Source organism: Bos indicus x Bos taurus, chromosome 6 (assembly GCF_003369695.1).
Source record: "Bos indicus x Bos taurus breed Angus x Brahman F1 hybrid chromosome 6, Bos_hybrid_MaternalHap_v2.0, whole genome shotgun sequence".
NCBI lineage: Eukaryota > Metazoa > Chordata > Mammalia > Artiodactyla > Bovidae > Bos > Bos indicus x Bos taurus.
In genome coordinates, this window is record NC_040081.1 from 44,574,443 (window position 1) to 44,594,006 (window position 19,564).

General features: G+C 45.8%; 1 protein-coding gene across 3 annotated transcripts in view; it reads right to left on the reverse strand.

Annotated features, from left to right (window-relative positions):
• Positions 1-7,058: 7,058 nt before the first annotated feature.
• The window catches only part of CCDC149 (coiled-coil domain containing 149), a 120,078-nt gene continuing 107,572 nt past the window's right edge, over positions 7,059-19,564 (reverse strand). For all 3 annotated transcript variants that reach the window (XM_027544193.1, XM_027544191.1, XM_027544192.1), the window contains 2 exons: positions 17,784-17,900; positions 7,059-9,821 (listed from right to left, as the gene is read on the reverse strand). In XM_027544193.1, coding sequence (XP_027399994.1) covers positions 9,391-9,821; positions 17,784-17,900 — 548 coding nt within the window. In that variant the 3' untranslated portion in view covers positions 7,059-9,390. The remainder of the gene's footprint in view (positions 9,822-17,783; positions 17,901-19,564) is intronic.

The following is a 19,564-nucleotide window of genomic DNA, read 5'->3' on the forward strand; positions in this document are numbered from 1 at the left end:
TTCTGGGCTTCCCTGGTGGCTCAAACAGTAAAGAGTCTGCCTCCAATGCAGGAGACGTGGGTTCAAGCCCTGGGTTGGGAAGATCCCCCTGGAGAAGGAATGGCTACCCGCTCCAGTATTCTTGCCTGGAGAATCCCCATGGACAGAGGAGCCTGGTGGGCTACAGTCCGTAGAGTTGCAGGGACTGACATGACTGAGTGACTAGCACTTTCACTCCCAGTGATCCTGGTGCTGGAGCCACTGGCCTGGCATGAGGGGTGCACCAACTTGCTGGGCTCTGTGGACTTTCACAGCTGCCTCTGTGTGAAGCCTGAGGTCCATTTTCCAGATGGCGGAGACAGGGCTACTGCGGCAGTGTCACTGGGCAAGTTGCAGGGAAGTTGGTGTTGGTATCTGAAGTTGTCAGCCTTCTCCACAACCAGGACAATGCTCTTCTTGACTTTTTTTTTTTTGGCCATGCCATATGGCATGTGGAATCTTAGTTCCATGACCAAGGATCAAACCCTGGCCCCCTGCTTTGGAAGTGTGGAGTCAATCACTGGACCACTAGGGAAGTCCCTCTTCTTAACTTCTTGATTACAAAAACAGTTGGAAGCAGTGGGGTCCAAAGGTAGGTTGGTCTTGATCAAGGGTTGATGGGGGAACGGTTCTGCCTCTGCTCTTGAAAATTATAATCTACACACGGACTAGATCAGTCCTGTGTATTCACTTTCATTTATTAATGAAAGTATATTAACTTTTTAGCTTCCTGGGATAGACCCACTTCCTAGCTGTGAGTTTTCCACCCTGGTTCTTTATAGGCAGCTTCTGTTTCTCTCAGACTCTTGAGGCAGTGAGAGTCAAACAGAACTTTAGCCAAAAACTCATCCCCAGTGGTTATTTTTACCTCTTACTAGGACTGACTTGTTATTTAAAAACCATTCCTTGAACCCAAGTGACAACTGGGAAGAAAGACTATTGCCTGGTGAATTTGCTCCACCAACTGGTTCTCACTGGTTTTGAAACTGAATAGGACTCTGCAAGGCCTTCCCAGGGACAGACTCCTTGTGTTCCCATCCCCACATCCCCCAGTCTGTAGAAGAACTCTAGCCTGCTGGGCCTTCCCCGAGTTCTAGAGAGCAAATGGAATCAGAGAAGTGAGAAAATACAGAAATAAAGGAAAACCACCAAGCAAGACAAAGTAAATGTTCAGTTATCAAATACTTATAAATGTAAAATAGTTATATTTTGTTATATTTAAATAAATGTTTAGTTATAAAACAGTCAAGGACCTTTAGTTCCTCCTCAAGGGCTATAGAGAACGTAAGCCATATCCTTGAGCCATTTGGCAGATACTAAACCCCCTACCAGGTGAAAGAGGTTCATGGCGTGGTGACAACCATGTAGACCCCAGACCAGTTGGAACCAGAAGGTTGATGACTGAGATTCCTGAAAGATCACTTTGTCTTCATCACCAGCCAACCAGAAGGATGTTCTTGAGTGGCTCATGCACCCTGTGACCTTCTCCTTCATCTTAAGAAACCCTTCACTGAAAACCATCAGGGAGTTTGAATCTTTTCAATGAGCTGTCCATTCTCGCTTGGCCCCACATTGGGTGCCCTTTCCATCACCACAGCCCGGTGTAAGTAGGTTGGCTTTACTGAGTATCAGGCAAGCAGACCCCAGTTTGGTTTGGTAACAGTCTGAAATATTATTTTAAACTGTACAGGTCGGCACTGATAAGGGATTAGTAAACCGTGTATTTAAATATCCTGATCTCAGATGCATTTGCCTATCCCCACAATTAAAAGTTGTGAAAACAGGCAGCAATTACATAGGAACACACAAAGGGCAAGAATAAAAAGCCAGCACCCCATCTTTGACACTGCTGCCCAGATTACAGGTTAATTCAGGATTGTCAATGGAAGTTTGTACTTGTTTTTCAGAAGGGGCTGGTGCCTCTCATTGTTTATTTTCTGTCTTGGTCCATTTGGGCTGCTATCACAAAATACTGCAGCCTGGCTATCTTATAAACAATAGACATTTATTTCTCACAGTTCTGGAGGCTGGGAGTGCAAATCAGGGCACCAACATGGTGGATGAGAGCCTCTTTGGGTCTCATAGCCTGCACCTCTTTGCTGTGTTCTCACGTGGTGGAAGGGATCTCTTTCGAGCCTTTTTTAAAGCACCCATCTCATTCAAGAGTGTTGAAGAATTGGCACTTTTGAACCGTGATGTTGAAGACTCTTGAGAGTCCCTTGGACTACAGGGAGCTCCAACCAGTCAATACTAAAGGAAATCAATCCTGAATATTCACTGGAAGGACTGATGCTGAAACTGAAGCTCCAATACTTTGGCCACCTGATTTGAATAATTGACTCATTAGAAAAGACCCTGATGCTGAGAAAGATTGAAGGCAGGAGAAGGGAATGACAGAGGATGAGATGGTTGGATGGCATCACCTACTCAATGGACATGAGTTTGAGCAAACTCTGGTAGTTGGTGAAGGACAGGGAGGCCTGGCAGCTGCAGTCCATGAGGTTGAAAAGAGTCAGACGTGACTAAATGACTGAACAACAACAACATCTCATTCAAGAAGGTTCTCCCTTCATGACTTTGGGACCCCTACCAAAGATCTCCCCTCTTAACACCATCATATTGGGGGTTAGGATTTCAACATGAATTTTGCAGGAAACACAAACATTCAGGCCACAGCACCTTCTGTTTTCAGTTTCTCTCTTCACTACCTTTGACTCCGCTAGACTGAAAAGATACCCTGGCAGATCCGCTTCATTTCTGTTCTGTCCATTCATGGACATGGGGTTGATGAACTGCTCTATGGGGTTCCTGAGGCAAGAAACAAAAAAAAGAAATATTAGAGGGGCAAATTACGGTTCACTGTAAGGACAAGGAACGTGTATAGCACAGTGACCAACAGTTCAGGCTCAGGTAGGAAGGCCTGTTTGGAATCCCAGCTTGACCACACTTATAAACTTTGTGACCTAAGTGAGTCACTTCACCTCTCTGGGCCTGAGTTCTCTCATCTGTAAAACAAGATTATTACATTGGCTTGTTGTAGTGATTAAATTGTTACTACTGAGAGGTGTATAGCATAGCATTAAGGCCTAAGGATCTAATGAATGATTAATTAATAATAATAGCTTAAGGTCAGAAAAATAGTTACCTAGTAATGGATTCGGAGAAGGCAATGGCACCCCACTCCAGTACTCTTGCCTGGAAAATCTCATGGACGGAGGAGCCTGGTAGGCTACAGTCCATGGGGTCGCAAAGAGTTAGACATGACTGAGTGACTTCACTTTCACTTTCATGCATTGGAGAAGGAAATGGCAACCCAGTCCAGTATTCTTGCCTGGAGAACTCTAGGGACAGAGGAGCCTGGTGGGCTGCCATCTATGGGGTTGCACAGAGTCCGATGCGACTGAAGCGAATTAGCAGCAGCAGCAGTAATGGATTGGATGGGGGCTTCCCTGGTGGTGCTAGTGGTAAAGAACCCACCTGCCAATACAGGAGACACCGGAGACAAGGGTTCAATTTCTGGGTCAGGAAGATTCCCTGGAGGAGGGTATGGCAACCCACTCCAGTATTCTTGCCTGGAGAAGCCCATGGACAGAGGAGCCTGGTGGGCTACAGTTCATGGGATCGCAGAGTCAGATACAACTGAAGCGATTTGGCACGCTCGCACAGTGGACTGAATGACCTTGAAATGTAGTGAGGATTGTGTCACTGGAAGGATTCAAGTAAAGGAAAGGCTGCTACCTCTTTGGTTTGGAAGAAGGAGTTCCACATCCATTAGGAGGCCAGCTGAGATGAATTCTGTGATCACAGCTCTAAATGAGGGAAAGACTGGCGGCCATAAGGGCAGGCATCTGGTTCCCGGCACAGAACCGGATATGTACAACCAACCCGCCTACAGGACCCCACTTGGCCCCTTGAGGCTATTTTCACTCCTCTACTCTTACAGATCTATTTTGTTAATCTCCTTATAGTTGCTGTTTTGACTTCCCAGCCAGCTTGCTAATCAGTTTGCCTATTTGACTCACAGGGTTTGCGTTTGTCACTGAGACTTAAACACACACTTGTTTTGATTTCTTTTTGTAAAATTAGAAGCGTTTGATGTAATGACTCTACCTAGACACAGCTGGTAAAGTGAGAATAATGCTCAAGTTTGCACAGTGTAAACACAATGTCGACAATAATTAGAAATGCTATCTTTAGATGTTTAGGATAAGCTTTTTCTCAGAATTGCAGTGCATTTTTTTTCCAAGTGGGGCTTTTCAGTGCATGTATATACAGAAATACTAAAAACGTAAGAAAATAGAGCAAATCAGTGAGAGCTTTGGTCAACTTGAAAGATGGCAGGAAATAAACCAACTGATTTTAGATCTGGCGTTTTTGGCTGATTGCATAAAATCTTTACATTCTCCATATTTTTCACAACTAGCATATGATCTAATAATTTTAGGTGACAGATTGCAAGTGATAAGCTGCTACAGTTTGCTAGAAACTATGCTCAGCCCAGGCTTGGCCTTCAGCGAGGGTGGGTGGGGGGGATAATGTAAGTAATAAAGATAATCAATCACCTACATTGGGAAAATTACATTTTAATTTCAGGTAACAAAAAATATATAGTTATGATACACGATGATGGTAGAATCCAATAAAACAAGGTCTACACCTGAATAGAAGTTACTTCTTTCTTTAAATCAAAGTACAAAACAGCAGCTGGTGTGCTTCTTTAAGTCTATTGTTTTAAATTTAATAGGCTATCACTGGCCTTCGCTACGATCCCAAAATATATTCCTGGGCTCATATAGATTTCAGAAAGTCATACTTGTCAGTATTATGCACACTTTGCCTAAGCATCCGAAAAAAATCCTCATTTAGTAAAGAGGTGATGTGAAAAGTAAGGCAGCACATCTATATCTATCATTTTAAATTGCCATCACGCTGTATCAACTTATTTTGTTTTTGTGAGCAACCATAATATCGAGAGACGGGGCCTTCTTATTTTTCTGCTTCTCATTTCTAATTAGATTCACTGCCGAGCTCTCTACTGCATCTCTATGATCTTCAAATTTTTCTCTGTTCAGAAAGACATCTGGAAGACAAGGAATATATAACAATAGTGAGTTGAGGGAAACCCTTTGGCGTTTAGACATCCTAACTGAGCCGTGTGAAGGTACCCTCAGTATTATTAAGGAGGAACATTTGTTCCAAATGGAGGCTTCCACAATGAAAGCCAAGGGCAGGGGGGAATGTGCTCAAATAGAGCCAAAGAGAAAGAGGGCACCAGCTCATGGGGCAACAGGAAATGATCCAGCCAGGAGAGCCCCCCAGGTTTTGGAGGAAACCAAGTGGGGCAAAGGCATGCTGTGATTTGAAAGAGACAGAAAAAGATAACCCCAATGAGCAAGCAGCTGGTCTTTGAAATTCTTTAGAGAGAAGATTGGACTTCCATCTGGACCAATTCACATGGTGAACTGGGGTGCAAATGCTCCAGTAGGGATAACACATCCCCCAATTCACTCCAACACATGAATGGCCGACACTAGAACTCTTTTTAGAACTTCACCTCATGATGTGGTGTGTATTTTGGACTGAGGGCAAAGAAAGAGGAACAATAACTGGAAAATGAATTTAGCTTCCTTAAGACTGCCGGCGGGGAGGAAGTTCCAGCAGGGCCTGAGCTGAATGCCATCAGAGGGCTCCTAGCTAGAGAGGCATCCGAAATAGATGTTTCAAGGGAAGAAGAAGGGGAGGGGGAGAAGAGGTGGGCAGAGGAGGCACAGAAAGAGAAGAGGATTAGGGATGAGAAATGCCTGGTTTACAAAAGCCAACCCATTTCTGTGAGCCTTCATTAGAAGAATGACAAACACTCACATGTAAAAATCCACACCCAAAGGCTCTCAGGTACAGAGCAATCGCAAGAAATGCCATGTGTGCACTTCATTAAGAGACCTGCCAGCTCAGTTTCATTTATCCAGACTGCTCTGCATTCTGCTGGCAACTGAGCTGGAAAAAAATAATGGAAGGACAGACATACTTGAAGAGGTAAACAGAGGTGGGAACATTCTAGCTACAAAATAGGACAGATGATGCAGAAGCCAGGGGAAGGGAGGGATGAGATGACATTTTTCTTAACAAACAACAACTGCTCCTCTCTCCAACTCTACATTTGCCAGTAATGTAATATTGTGGTTTTTAAGAGAAAAAATACAACAAGAACAGACATGTGTGGTTCATAGACAATTCTGTTGGCAGCCTACTCGAATCTACTCCCAATTCTTCTACACTTCCCAATACCTGATTTTGTTTCAGTGTTCACCCTTTTCGAGTCTCCATGTCAGGGACAGGCTTCCTCGATAGACCTAAACCCATCACAGAAAATCCATCTTCCTTGCTAAGGACTGTTTAGACATAGGCATGTGACAATTTTGACCAATGAAATGTGGCAAGTCCTAGGTTGCATGAATGTGTGCTCAGTTGCTCAGCTGTGTCTGACTTAGCAACCCCATGAACTGCAGCCTGCCAGGCTCTTCTGTCCATGGAATTTTCTGGGCAAGAATTCTGGAGTAGGTTGCCATTTCCTCCTCCACGGCATCTTCTCAACCCAGGGATCACACCTGTATCTCCTACACAGGGAGGCAGATTCTTTTACCACTGAGCTACCTTGGAAGCCCTGACAAGCATTGGGTTACTCGCTCTTAAAACACACACATACACACAACTTCCTTCTGCCTTTGGACAATATGTGAGAACAAGTGATGGCTGGTGCCGTTGCAGCCATGTTGTTAGCATGAGGAAGTATCTGCCACTGAGGCAGGCAGGGCAGCAAGACAAAATGAGTTCCTTGATAACTTTCTTGAATGAACCAGCCCTGAAATGCCCTACTTCTGAGTTCTTGTTATGCAATATAATTCATTTCCCTATAGTTTAAGTTTCTTAAAAGTGTGAACTGTAGCTGAGAGGATCCTGACTGATGCAAGGTTATTCGGTAGAGTAGAAGACAGAATGAAGCACACTTTCACAATGACTCATGAAAAGACAATAGACAACTGTTAAGTAATTGCTGAAACTCTTTAATGTCCTTGGAATCATGTTGGATTAGAATAGCAAAGGAGGGACAGTGTCACATGTGTACAGGGCAATGTTCAGATTACAAATACGACAGGATCAACTCATTGGCTACAGTTTCATCTAATAACACAAGACCCCCAACCCCAAGCTGATTGGACATACAGAATTTAGGTGAGCATTTCCTATGACCCTCTGCCCTGAACCTCACTCTCTGGGACTCACAGCAGTTTTCCTATCCATGATGGAATGTGCTGGAGCTTATTATAAGCCCTGCTTTTCAGCAGGTGATGGAGGCCCTAAAGACATGCACCTGGCCAACTGTGTATCAAAACCAAGGCTATAGTAGGGAAGAGATTTTTCTTTTTATTATCCCAGTATTAAATCTGGCCATGTTTTCCTGTGGTGGCTCTGGCGTCCTACACAGTAGAGCTAAACATCTGCAGGGAGTTTAGGCCTGGTGCAGCAGGCAAACAATTGCTGTGGCTGCCGGCCTGAGCAGGAAGCTTTGCAGCTGCATAAGTGGACTCCCTGGAGCGGAAGGCGGGGAGAATAGGTGTGGGGAGGGGGAGGGGCTGGAGCACAGAAGGATGAATGACTGGAGCCTTGGGCCCCGGAGGGCAGGGGTAGATGTGTCCAGCTCACCAGGAGCCACGGTGCGCTGACTCGGGTGTGCCCGCATCCTGCTAGTGGGGGTGACCTCAGGTGAGTGGGGCGAGGCAGCTGGAGGTCTTTCCAGGTGCCTCTGGTAAAAAAACAGGACCCTCTAGTCTGCACCCTGCCCTCCTTCAGATTGAGACAGTGCCAAGTGTGATGGAACCTTCCCTGCTGGCCAAGTGATGCCAGGAGGTAAAACGTGGAAGGGAGGTGTTGGGGGAGGAGCTGCTGGCCACCCATGTACATGTGGGATTCACACCTGGGACGCAAGCCTGGTCTAAATATATCTGATTTCTAGGATGAATTGATGAATTTTCTACCTTTCCTACCTTGGGAACTTCTCTTTTCTCTTCAGGAGTCTCTCTCAAAGGAGTGATTCCAGTTCTCAGGGACATTTTGAGCTTTGGGATCTGGTTTTAGGTACTCCTGGGAAATAAACTGCATTTGGCACAAGGAAAGGTCTCATTTCATGAACCCTGAACGCCCTACAGCACCAGATGCTGCCTCGAAAAGCTAATTTTATTCCCAAGGGAAGCTGCAGGTGGGGGTAACCACTCTCTACTTTCTTGCATTTAGAGCTTGAATTTGGTTCCACACTCTGCCTCCCCAGGCTGTAATAAAGTAACTTTGTTTTTCCCTCTCTTTCCACTCTAGGGCGACAAGCTCTGCCTTGCCCTTAAAACCTCAGTGCCTGGTGCCACAGAGCGGGTGGCCGCAGCATTCTGCTGCAGGAGCAATGGCTAGAGATTCCAGGCGGTGGGGAAACCTGGATTGGCCCAGAAGCAGCTACACTTGCCACAACCCACAGGACCATAAAGCCCTAAATGCAGCCTGGGTTGAAGGCAGAGAACCAGCATTCCCAGGTTTTGGCTCCCATATCATCTCAGAAACAAAAAATCAAAACACCATTGGAGTCCCCTTCCTCTCTGCTTCTCCACAACCCGCCATCACTCCAGGTCAATTAATCCTCTAGAATTCCAGGCTGGAAAACTCAGCTCTAGTAGTCAGCAGACAGGTCTCAACAGGCGTTATGGATTTCAAACCAAAAGCCTAGCCTTCTGAGCCCACTTAAGCCCCTTTCCACTTGCCATTTGTGCCAGGACAGACAGTGCTACAGGCAGGATGCCAGGAACATCCATGCTGGGAGGTCCCACCCGGCCCTGATGTGAAGAGAGGAGCCGTGGGTCCTCTGGACCCACTATGCTCAACCACTCCTTACTCTACAGCCACTGAGTCATGACAAAGACGGGCACCTGATTAAAAACCCCACCCGTTTCAAACCCTTTCCATACTTTTGACCAACAACTTTAATTGATAATAGAAAAACATCTTATCTCTAAATAAAACTAATGCTGACAGAAAAGACCGATGCTGAAAACCAGCCATATGGCTGACATGAACCCGTGCCTGGCCACATTTACAGCAGTGTGGCTTCCACAGAAAGAGACACTGAAAAGCTTGAGGACCTGTGTTTAATAAATCAGACTCTGCTGGCATCATCAGAATATTCACAGTTTGCAACCGGATCCGTGTCCCTTCTCACTTGCAGACTTGGAGGTGTTTTAGGAGAAAGTGACTTCTTCGCTGAGCTGTTCTGATGTGTAATTCTTTACGTCTGGAGTACCTTCGACATGGCATCGTGCCTGATCTCTTTCCGCTTCATGTTTTCACAGTGCTCCTTGTGCCTCCTCCACCCTCTGCAGTGTCCTTGTCATCCTCCAGGGTGGAAACTTTGGCTTCTGGCTGGCTGGACTCAGAGGAGTCCCGGCAAGTTTTGGGGCAGGGCCCGTCGGCGGTCAGGCCTGGGGGGGATGGCCCCATCTCCTCCCTCTGGCCCTCCACGGGACTCTCTCTCCTGACTCCTTCTGGGCCTGCAGCTGCCTGCTCCTCTGTCAGTTTCACGGTCTCCCTCCCAAGCCTGTTTACCTCTTCTTCCTCAGAAGGTATTTGGAGTAATGAGGGATGAAAGGGCTTGGTTTGGTTCCTGTGGCTCTGACTTGCTGGGGAGCTGACAGCAAGCCTCCCGGCATCTTCCCGCACTGCCAACGCCTCGGGAGCAGCACAACTTTCATCTTGCTTCTGAGCCTCCCCTGAAACAGACAGCGGGTGGGGGGATCAGCATCAGACCTCCAGCTGGAATTCAGCCCTCACTTCCCCTCTCCTCCCAACCTCCAGCCCACTGTGGCCGGGCCTCCGAGGTAGAAAATGCTGCCAAAGGCAACACAGGGCCCACAAAAAAGAAAGCAGCCACTCTGGTGACTCCTGTCATTAATTGAAGGAAAGGGGTCACGTGGGCCGTGTCTGTAACCCCTCCTTTCCAGGAGCCTGGTTATCACCTGCTTCGCTCACTGATGGTGACTTCTTGAGCTCATGAAATATTTAAACTGAGGACAAAGGTTTTGTGCGTTGTGTAGCTCAGGGAAGATCTGGGGCTTTTCAGTAATACAAAGTGGTTCTGGCTTCTTCAGTGTAGGAAAAAGGAGTAGTTAGGAGAGATTGAGTGCCCCCCGCCCTCAATCTCCATCAGCACCTCATTCTTTGATGCCAACCACTGGTACTTCCTCAATTTTAATAAAAGGTTATATGCAAAAGCAGCTTCAAGCTCCCTACCCCTCCTAACTAAACTGTTCTCCCTAAACTTGTATAATAGAAATTCTCCAGCTGCAACTAGAGGGGGATGAAAGAGAACGTGGGCCCCTGAGAACCAGCCTCCTGCCCCCATTTTCCTATTTGCTTGCTTTGTAATCAGGACAACCTGTTCTGCCTCCTTTTTTTCAGACATAAAATAAAGGGCAGGGCTCTCTAATGTCCCTTTTGAACCTAACAAGCCACAGGGGCTCTGCGTGCCTGGGAAGAAGCACTTGGGGAATGAACTCTTAGCACGTGGACATGTGCATTCAACACCAGACACCAAGGTTCCCAGAAGTCAAGACTGGTTTAGCCCTCAGGCCAGACAGGGATAAAGTGTCTGGAAGAGGCTTGCTGGGCAGATTGCAAGGGTAAGGGGGCTGGGGCATGTTTCCTGGTTCCCCAGATGGAGCCAGAGCAGAACCCACCACAATCAGACCTGTATCAGATACATGCAGGTGCAACTTCAAGCTGAAAGATGGAATTTGGGGGAGCTAAGTTGGACTGTGAAGAAAGCTGAGCACCAAAGAATTGATGCTTTTGAACTGTGGTGTTGGAGAAGACTCTTAAGAGTCCCTTGGACTGCAAGGAGATCCAACCAGTCCATTCTAAAGGAGATCAGTCCTGGGTGTTCTTGGAAGGACTGATGCTAAAGCTGAAACTCCAATACTTTGGCCACCTCATACGAAGACTTGACTCATTGGAAAAGACTCTGATGCTGGGAAGGATTGGGGGCAAGAGAAGGGGACGACAGAGCATGAGATGGCTGGACGGCATCACCGATTTGATGGACATGAGTTTGGGTGGACTCCGGGAGTTGGTGATGGATGGGGAGGCCTGGCGTGCTGCAGTTCACGGGGTCGCAAAGAGTCGGACATGACTGAGCGACTCAACTGAACTGAAGGGAGAACTGTAGGAGGTTTGAAAGAAAGTTGACTTGTTTGATCACATTTCACTTACTGAATTAAGTAACTATGTGTTTTTTAACATTTATTTACCCAATCAAATGTTTAAAAGTTTTAAGAAATTTAAACATGGCTGAACCCTGGCAAAAATTCTGAGAAACTCTAGAAGAGATGAAATACTGATGAGATCAGATGGACCATAAGACTGCAATGAAACAGCTAAGATGAAGGGTGGGAAGAATGACGGAAGAGGAGATGATGCAAAGAGAGTGGTGGGTGTGACAACTGACAGGCTGGTCCCTGGGGAAGAGGACTGTGGTCTCCTTCAACAGACAGAGCTTGACCTCTGTCCCTACACTCCAGATCTCTAGTTCTTCTGATATAGATTTGCATCTCACCTTTCAAAATAAGCCATTTCTTTCTCTTTAGCTCTTTGGATGACCACAGAAATCCCCCAGGAACAAAAATTTAATTTTTTCATATATACTCTAAAGCCTGTGTTTTAGTTATGGACAACTCTCCTGAGAACTCATTGACCACAGTAAGTACTGTATCTGAAAATGAGACCATTACTTGTGTTTACAATGAGATTCTTGAATGTATAAATGAGTGACTAAAGCAAGTCTTGATTTTTAAAAAAGTAACTATTCAGATCTGTTCAGCCAGGATAGTGTATGTTAGTTCCTAATAGGTTCCCATACTCCTTCTGCTCAGATCCAACCTGTTGGGAGAGGAACCTTCCCTAAAACTTTGCTCCTCCAAGTGGGGTCTGTGGACCAGCAGTGGGAGCATCACCTGGCAGCTTGTCAGACATGCAGAGTCCTACCCCAGACCTACTGTTTCAGAGCCTACATTTTAATAAGATCACAGGTGATGTGGGTGGATGTTACAGTGTGAGAAACACTAGAACTGAAACACAAATCTAACCATGCCTTTCCCCAGCTTTCAAATCTCTAAGAGCTGTCTGTGCCCAGGGAGCAAAGCCCAAGCTTCTCCTGACATTCAAGGCCTTAAGTGACTCCACATCCATCTACCTGCCATACCAACTCTCCTCATATCCCTACATTCCAGCTACACAGAACCCTTCATAGCACCCGGCCCTGCCCTCTGTGCCTTTGCTTATGTGCTTGATGCCTCTATGACCATCACTCTTGATGCATCCAGATGACCAGTTTCAAGAGTGAGTCCTACCCTCTACCTCCTTCATGAAGCCTATTTGATAAATCTACCCAGAGGTAATCTCCCCACTGTCCTAATCCCCACAAAATTGTGTCTGAACTGCCAAGGGAACTTTGTGCTTTTAACCCTTGGATTGTTACTTACATATAACTATTTTATAAAACCCACCTGAAGTTTAATATCTTACCCAATTAATCTTTTATCCTGGCCAGTGCTCTACACTGGGGGCTCAATAAATATCTTATTAAACATTTGAATCTATGGACATTTACATCAGTGCATGAATAAATGAACGTATTAGTACATATATTTCAATACTATCCATTAATAAATGAAAGCAATCTTCAAATTAATTTATTCCAGGTTCAGGTTGCCACCCTAAAAGTTCTTAAAATGGCACTTTCAGAAGAAAAAAAAAAGATTTCTAACTCACACAAGCATTTAGCTACACCTGAGATAACTCAGGGAGGCAATCACATAATTTTTGTATAAACAAGTGAAAAATGTTATAGTGGTTGTACAGGAGACAAGGGAAACAGAGCCAAAATGAGCCAGTTTCCAGCACAGCGCGAGAAACTTTACTCAAAAGGGGTAAATTATGGTCTTTTTTACAGTGAAAATTTTCACCAGTGAGAAATGAATAAAATCCTTCTGGAAATTACTCTTATGAAATTACTTCTACCAGGACACTTAGTAGTATATTCTGGCGCCCCTGAAAAATTAATTAACCTTATCCATAACAACCTAACCCCTAAACCTTTTGCAGTGTTTTTACTGTGGGTCAGGTTAATCTTCTCTATCTTAATTTGCATCTAAGGGAGAGTGGTCTAAATTACACTGAGGCCTTCTGGTCACCAGTCCCCTGCCTCATGGCATTTCTTTAGGTGACATTCCACTCGTGTTCAAATGTATGAATCTTTTAAAATGGCAAACCTCTGAGATTACCAGGGAGAACTTTTCAACGTTTGGAGGGTGAGGGGAGGGGAGCTACACTGCTGTCATCATTATCGAGCAAGACGCAGCCACAATGAGGGGATGAACAAGGCTGTAATTCTCTTATTTGGTCCTAGTGCAGATTATTGGAGGAGGAAATGGCAACCCACTCTAGTGTTCTTGCCTGGAGAATCCCAGGGACGGCAGGGCCTGGTGGGCTGCCGTCTATGGGGTCGCACAGAGTCGGACACGACTGAAGCGACTTAGCAGCAGCAGCAGCAGTGCAGATTATTTTTTTTCCTGAGAAAGCCTAGATTTTCGGAGTCTCAGACCATACAGAGACCAGGCTCTGAGACAGGATTATGGGTCAACAGCGGGATCCACAAATCCTCTTCTCCCTTTTGTTTATCCCAAAGATATCCAAAATGTATACTCAAGTCATGATCAGAAGACTAAGAAAAGTTACTGAAAATACCACAACGCTTGAGCTAATAATGAGGGCCTCTGGTTATTCGCTGTGGGAACAAAATTGTCCTTAACTCTGTGGTTCTGGAATGTTGATCTTAAGCTGTGGGAGTTTTATTTTTCCTTTGAGAACAGACACATGGCATGCCCATTTCCATAAAAGAAAGATTTCTGAATTAGCTCAGAATCGGAAAATAGTGTTACCCCCAAATAGGAATTAATCTGTGCTGCTGTAGCAAACAGAATTAGCATCATTAATACTTATTAATAACAACATACATACCAATAATGATGAGGCAATCAACTGATAAAAATGCGTTAGGACACAAATAGTGCGTAAAGAAAAAAAAACATTTTCTCTAAAAGATGAAAAACAGTAAATAGCTCTTTGTGGAAAAGATTGCAAGTCTCCTAAAAACCATGTCCCCCTCCCCAAACACTGGCCCAAAGGGCACATTCGTCTTTTTTTGTGAACTGGTCTCTGATGGGCTCTGTCCTCCTGAGTGCGAGCTGCTTTCAGCTGGAATTAATCAGAGATACAGCGGTGATGAGGCCACCCCAGACACTGACAGCAGCTACATAAACGCTTCCTTGTTGCCATGCGTGCTGGCAAAGGATGGAGCTGGAACAATGAAAGCTAATGATGGGACTCTGGAAGCTATCATTTTGAATCAGACCATCCCTTATGCCACCCTCGTGAAAATCAAGCCAGGCTCAGACTCCATGTCAGGTTAGCAGGCCTGGGAGCTCAGCGAGCCCACAGCAGACAGAGGGCTTTAGATGTCCACGGGAGCACTGGATGCTGGAATGGGATGACCACTTGCCAAGACATGTCCCAGATGGCACAGTGGGCTATGGTGTGTTACGGGACAGCCTTGCAAACAGCCACACGCTGCTGGCTGGAAAGTCAAAGCTAGAAAGTCCCAGCTTTGTCTTCCGGCCACCGTGGAAACCACCCGAGTCAGGGGCTCTCTCCAGGAATTCTCTCTGCTTGTGCTTGGAGGACTTCTCTGTTGAAATCTCAGATCTGTCTTGGCTTTTCCTCTTATGATTCCATGCACTAGTATGAGTGATCAGAATGGGCTTCAAAACACAGCTGTGCAAAAGCAGAGGTGACTGAGCCTTGCTGAACCCAGGTCAGATAAGCAGAACCACTCATCTGATCCAAAGACTCATGATAAATAATACACAGCTGTGGCTTTAAGTTCTAAGTTTGGGGGTGCTTTGTTACACAACAGTTAATAATAGACAGTTGGGGAGCCACTTGACATTTTCTGAGCACAGTACAACTATGATGGAAAACGTGCTCCAGAAGCTTTATCCTATAGCAGCAGGATAAAGATGGGAAGGGAGTAAGGAGATTCTGGGAGGCAAGAAAACCAGAATGGAGGCCTTTCCCAGGAGGTCAGGAGGGCCCAAACCAAGCCAGAGGTGATAGGAATGGAGATGCAAGAAACTCTGAAGAAATGGTAGCAACAGACCAGATATGGATGGAGAAGGAAAATGCAGAGTGGTTGATGATGACTCTGAGGGTTGCTGGAGAGTTAAGTGACAAGAAGAAGGGCAGCAGGAAGGGCTGTGATGTCACATTTGAAAAGTCCATAGAGTATGTTGGTGGGACAGGTTGTGCTTTGGGAAAGATAGGACAATGACTCTGTAAATGAGACCCACTGGGAAAAAATATTTCAAATATATTTTGGTAGAGGTGATGGTTGAAGACATGATTCTCAGCAAAAGAACATGTAGAGGAAATTGTAGAAACACAGGAAAGAACCTTGATACCCATGTGCTGGGTATCAGTTCAGTTCAGTTGCTCAGTCGTGTCTGACTCTGCAACCCCATAAACCACAGCACGCCAGGCCTCCCTGTCCATCACCAACTCCCGGAGTTTACCCAAACTCATGTCCACTGAGTCGGTGATGCCATCCAACCATCTCATCCTCTGTCGTCCCCTTCTCCACCTGCCCTCAATCTTTCCCAGCATCAGGGTCTTTTCAAATGAGTCAGCTCTTTGCATCAGGCGGCCAAAGTATGGAGTTTCAGCTTCAACATCACTCCTTCCAATGAACACCCAGGACTGATTTCCTTTAGAATGGACTGGTTGGATCTTCCTGCAGTCCAAGGGACTCTCAAGAGTCTTCTCCAACACCACAGTTCAAAAGCATCAATTCTTCTGCGCTCAGATTTCTTTATAGTCCAACTCTCACATCCATACATGACTACTGGAAAAACTATAGCCTTGATTAGGTGGACCTTTGTTGACAAAGTAATGTCTCTGCTTTTAATATGCTGTCTAGGTTGGTCATAACTTTGCTTCCAAGGAGTAAGCGTCTTTTAATTTCATGGCTGCAGTCACCATCTGCAGTGATTTTAGAGCCCCCCAAAATAAAGTCAGTCACTGTTTCCATTGTTTCCCCATCTATTTGCCATGAAGTGATGGGGCCGGATGTCATAATCTTAGTTTTCCGAATGTTGAGTTTTAAGCCAACTTTTTCACTTTCCTCTTTCGCTTTCATCAAAAGGCTCTTTACTTCTTCTTTGCTTTCTGCCATAAGGGTGGTGTCATCTGCATATCTGAGGTTATTGATATTTCTCCTGGCAATCTTGATTCCAGCTTGTGCTTCTTCCAGCCCAGCGTTTCTCATGATGTACTCTGCATATAAGTTAAATAAGTAGGGTGAAAATATACAGCCTTGATGTACTCCCTTTCCTACTTGGAACCAGTCTGTTGTTCCATGTCCAGTTCTAACTGTTGCTTCCTGACCTGCATACAGGTTTCTCAAGAGGCAGGTCAGGTGGTCTGGTATTCTCATCTCTTTCAGAACTTTCCACAGTATATTGTGATCTACACAGTCAAAGGCTTTGGCATAGTCTCAATAAAGCAGAAATAGATGTATATTAGTTATCTAATGGTGTACAACAAATTATCTTGAAACTTAGCAGCTTATGACTTGGGAGCCTGTAGAAGTTTATCTGGGTGGTTCTTGCTAATGGTCTCTAATGTGGTTGTCATCAAAACCTTTACAAGGGCTACTGTCATCTGAAGGTTTGCCTGGGGCTGGAGAATCTGCTTCCAAGATGGTGCACTCACGTGGCTGATGGCTGGAGGCCTCAGTTCCAGGCCACATGAAGAGCATGTAGGGATGGTCAAGAATCGTTGTGATATGGCACCCATCTTTCTCTATGGTGAGTGGTCCAAGTCAGAGAGCGCAAGGCAGACCATGTGCCTTTTATAACTTGACCTCAGAAGTCATGTACCATCACTTCTGTTGTAACCCATCAGTCACATAGACCAATGTGGGAGAGAACTATACAAGCACATGAATGCCAGGAAGTGGGGATCATTTGGAAGCTGGCAACCATATTGGGACTGTAGGAAGAAGCTGAGCAAAACTCAGAAAGATGTGAAGGATAGTTTAGCTAGAGAAATGAGACTACCACCTTGGAAGAGATCTGGTTCTCACCTTGTTGCTTCATCTGGCACCTTAAATGGGCCCTTGATCTCCTTTAAAACACACTGCCTCCAGAAAGTGTGCCTGGTAAGGAAGATTTTTCCTTCATTCAACTGATTCCCAGACTACTTACCACATGTCAGGCAATGTGTCAAGATTTCCCCGAGGTTGGCAGTGTCTCATCTCATTGTCTTATAGGAAAGGAAACTGAAGCTGAAGTTACCAGTCCAGGTTCTCACAACCAGTGTGATGTGAGGCTGGAATATGAACCCAGGTTGCTTAAATCCTGCACCCTCACTCTTAGCCTCGTTCCACTATGCTGAGAGTGCAGGAACCAGTGTTCTTCTGCTGGAAACTCCAAATAAGAGGAAGCATGAGGGATGACCCAAAAGTGCTGCAGATGCTGCAGAAAGGTGAAGGACTGGTGTCCACTCATCCCCCGCACCAGGCACAGGCCAGGAAAGAGTCAAGAAATTAAGGGCTTGCTTACCATCCTTGGGACTTGCTTTGTTTTCACTGGGCTGCTCCACAAACTTGAGCAGTGGGGATCTTGACCTCTGCATGGTGGGAAGAGCCGGGTCACTGAACAGTATGGTGTCTTTGCCCCCTGTCACAGAAAAGAGGAAAATGGACATATTATGTCACCACTGGAGTGGTGGCAACACTCAGCCCACCCAAGGGACTGGCTCTTTGGGTGAGCAAGGCTCCTTCTTCAATCATAGACAGTGCCATGGTGGAGAAGGGCCAGCCTACCCTCTCCGCAGTGAAGGCAGGGCAGAGGGGTCCAGGGCCAGCTGCCTATGAGTCCTAAAGTCTGCTCAGAACACAGATGCCCACAAATGCCACCGTGAAAGGGTAGCATGCTGTATCTATCAGAAACTGAATGGCTTTCATCTGGGTGAGACAAGAGCAATACTAACAAGAGTAGTCGAGCGCTCTGAGTGCAGGCTCTGGAGCCATGCTGCAGTGCTTGTGTCCGGGAGCCCATCACCAGCTAGCCGGTGACCTCAGACAAGTCACTGAGCCTCTCTGAGCCTCAGAGCCCTCGTCTGTACAGTGAGGAAGAATAACAGCAGCCACCTCCGGGGGTGGTGGAGATAAAATGAACTGATTCACGTAAAACATGTAGGCATTTCGTCAGCACTCAAGAAATTTCACAGATTGAAATGACTGTTTTATGGAACCAGTAGAACTGCCATACACACTGGGTCTGATTTAATTAGATTTGGTCATTTAAATTGAATCATAAGTATGTCATAAGGCAGGTAGTATCAGGTTCCCCAAATGATCACAGCTAGACTCTATTTAGGATATAAAGACACATCCCAGCCAAACCCTTTTATCAATTCATATGAGCTCCCTAACCAGGCAGAGAAAGCCTGAGGTGAAGAGGAAGAGGAAAGGAAAACCATTACAACTCTATTTTTGAGGCCATGGCAAGGTATGAAGGTGGGGAGCAGGGAGGTGTGGCTTTGAAATGTGAGCTTGTACACATGGACACAAAACACGTACACAGAAGGTGATGCTGCCCAGTGGTCAGGTGAGGGAGGATTTCATCTCCAACTCCTGCCCATGAACCCCGAAGATTCTCTTGGTGGGTACCACCATGCCAACAGTGAACCCCAGGACCATGGCCCAGCCCATGCTCCAGCCTCAGCTGTCTGGCTTTGAATGAAACCTTATCTGAAGCCAAGTCACTGAATGTCTCTGGGGCTCTAAAGTTCTATGATTCTACTCAGGTTTGGTGGAGCACAGAATGGTACTTGGGTCAAGATGTCCACTGCCTTGGAGAACGAGGTGAACCTTGGCCTGCACCTCTGAGCCCTTAACTTGTTTGTAATACTACCCTCCCTGTTGGCCATACATGCAATCTTATTAACTTGATTTCCAAAACTAGTAGAGAGTTTGGCATACGGTAGGTGCTTCATAAACAGCTGATAACTGTGAATAAATGGTTGATGCATCCTTGGGAATCCTGATGTTTACTTGGTGGGTATGGATGCCTGTGGCTCCCTCAGGCAGGTGGAGCTTGTTATTAGCAGCCATCACTCTCGGGTTTCTGCTTCATGAGGGTCATCCCAGAAGAAGAGGGATCTGATATGAGCTGGCCCTGAAGTTCTCCAGGAGTATAGATATTGTCTCAAGTTGAAAGAAATCCAGAGTCTTTAGGACCACAATCTGGAGAGGTTTCCCAAGGAGAACCACTGAACTGAAGCTTTGGATATTTTAAGAGGCTCTCCGGATGTAGCTATGACAAACCTAGAGAGCATA